This window comes from Myzus persicae, unplaced genomic scaffold (assembly GCF_001856785.1).
Source record: "Myzus persicae strain clone G006 unplaced genomic scaffold, MPER_G0061.0, whole genome shotgun sequence".
NCBI lineage: Eukaryota > Metazoa > Arthropoda > Insecta > Hemiptera > Aphididae > Myzus > Myzus persicae.
This window is the reverse complement of record NW_019100886.1, coordinates 3,364-6,157: the sequence shown is the minus strand read 5'-3', so window position 1 is coordinate 6,157 and position 2,794 is coordinate 3,364. Positions and strand designations below refer to the sequence as shown.

The 2,794-nt window shown below is 29.0% G+C and overlaps 1 protein-coding gene across 1 annotated transcript; it reads right to left on the bottom strand.

Annotated features, from left to right (window-relative positions):
• Positions 1–525: 525 nt before the first annotated feature.
• LOC111026584 lies at positions 526–2,400 on the bottom strand. The gene is made up of 2 exons (XM_022304686.1): positions 725–2,400; positions 526–655 (listed from the first exon to the last, which is right to left on the bottom strand). Exon 1 carries the CDS (start codon positions 2,106–2,108, stop codon positions 726–728), a length of 1,383 nt encoding a protein of 460 aa, XP_022160378.1. The 5' UTR covers positions 2,109–2,400; the 3' UTR covers positions 526–655; position 725.
• Between the last annotated feature and the right edge of the window lie 394 nt (positions 2,401–2,794).

Here is a 2,794-nt window from a genome sequence, read left to right as displayed (position 1 = left end):
ATATTGAAATAATTTTAAAACTTCAAAAATTTTGTTTCTCAAATCACAAAAAAAATGTTGTTTTCCCAAAGATTATGTAGCAACTGGCATATTATGCCCTTTTATACCAGTCAGCGCCTGTATATTGTGTTTCGACTTTCGATTAAATATTATTAACATGACTTTAAAGTTTAAGTTAAATAAAAAAGATCTAAGATACTGTAACCAAAGAAACATCAGCGATCAGTGCGATCCTACCTATTCAGCTCGCAGCAATAGTCGCACATGGTAGTGTATACGGGTGTCACCGGTTTCCGCCAAAAATTACCTTTCCGTTTTCCGCCAATACCTTTTTCCGCCAAATTAGAAAAAACGTCATTCCTTTTTCCGCCAATTATAAATTATAGAATTTTAAAGTTTGGGAACCCTTATCCGTAAAGATTTAATAATTTTACATATTTTTTTATGGAACTATAATATTATATTGTATAGGTACACACTATAGAGTTAAATAATATAATTTTATCATAACACTTATTAGGTAGGTACAATAGATATAAGTATTAAAAAAAATTATATTTATATTTGCATTGTTTTGATGACAATATGTCAATATGTTAGCGCTCGATGATTGGTTGAAACTTGAAATTGAAATTTGAAATCACATTGTAAAAAACTGAAACATAGTTAAAATTAAATTAAATAATATATAATATAATATAAGTATATAATATTTTATTCGAACCTTATTTAGCATAATGATTTGATATCAGTTTTACAAATTCATATCTACTGATTTCATCTCGTTGGTATTTTGAAATTAATTCTTCATTTCGTTTACGTTTATCGTTCATATTTTTTCTTGGTGTTTTACATTCATTAATACTCTTTAAAGTAACATAGACATTAGTTTGAATATTTTCTATAAGTACAGTGATCCATGGTATTATATGTGGTGTTCGTTTATAAAAATGATCTTTGAATACAGCGTGAAATGATTCACACGCGTTCGTCGTCCTAGTTAAACTTGCCGATAATGAAGCCCACAGTGATGGAGGGTAAGAACAATCGTCTCCTATGTAATTATCTACTAAGTAGTCGGAGTATTTTGTTAATAGTTCATTAACAGGACGATCACTCATAAAATCATATGAAAAACAATCTGATACTTCCTGCGCATCAAGAAACAAAAGACCAAATGTGTGTCGTAACCATTTGCCGATTTCCGAATTTTTTTCTTTATATTCAATTGATAAACCAAGAGATTGTATTTTCTTCCACCAAGAATTAGTCAAATGAAATCTACAACCAATTATATTACTTTCTGGCCAAACTTCAGTAACTGCATTTATAATAGCTTTTTCGTAATCAATAGTCACATTTGCAGGTGAAAAAATCAAATTCATATCTTTGCATTTTTGACAAATAGAACGAAGTGCAAAAACATAGGAAGATGTTAGTTTATTTGGTAATAAGCAAAATATGAGTGGAACATAGTGACCGTTTTGAAATCCATGGATAGTAAACATTTGCATAAAAAAGCGAGTACAATAATCAAATGTCCCATCCATATAAACAGTATCTACCGAAGTCAAAAATTGTAAATTTGTGTAACACGAAAAAATAATTATATTTTCTTTTTCATTATTTAATAGTAAGAAATTTTCTTTTTGTTTTGTTTCAATATTTAATACATTTAAAGCTTGGTGTACCTCAGAAATGGATTTTGAATTTGCTGGGAGGGTTTTGCGTCTCTTTTCGTACATATTTTTTCTTATTCTATTAATGTCGTTTACTGTTATTTCTTTGGCACACTCATTATGTATTAATTCTTGTAAAATGATTTTTTTTGGTCTTGTACTTACGTCTTCTAGCGCTTTCCTTTTGCACGAGGTATTAACAATTTGCCGATTTATGGTATTTTCATTTACAGCTTCGTGATGGTGTTCATTTTCCGTGTAGAATACTTCATTGTCGGAATTTTTTTTTGTATATACTTTTGCATCACATACTTTGTTAATACATCTCCAACGCACTTTATTTTTTCCTTCATATGCTTTACTAAATTTAAAATTATCAATTACAATTTGTGGATTTTCGCGTTTACTGGTAATTAATTGTGCAGACATTATACTGTAGCTTATATTAGTTAAAACACATCAAACACTATCCACTGATCGGTGGTCACTAGTCACTACTCAGTACTCAATACCGTAATATTTTTAACAAATCGAACAAACTATTGCAGTATGATATCAGATGACAGATAAGATAATATTATGTATATCTATAAAACCATATAAGATATTATATAGGTACCATAATATAGACTATTATATCACAAAATAAACCATAGGTTTATCGTAATAAGTGTTATGATAAAATTATATTTCTTGACTTATTTTGTCGGTAAACTGATCATTACTATTATATAATAAGTAATAACTGGAAAAAATATTATTATTTAACTCTATATAGTGTGTACCTATACAATATAATATTATATAGTTCCATAAAAAAATATGTAAAATTATTAAATCTTTACGGATAAGGGTTCCCAAACTTTAAAATTCTATAATTTATAATTGGCGGAAAAAGGAATGACGTTTTTTCTAATTTGGCGGAAAAAGGTATTGGCGGAAAACGGAAAGGTAATTTTTGGCGGAAACCGGTGACACCCGTGTATACCTACTAGCATACATTTTATTCCTTTTTCGTCATAAAACCCACACAAACCCATATGAATAGGAAGGTGTACTAACCATCTTCCTTCACGTTCCCCGTGTATGTGTCTGAATATAAATATATTCCAATT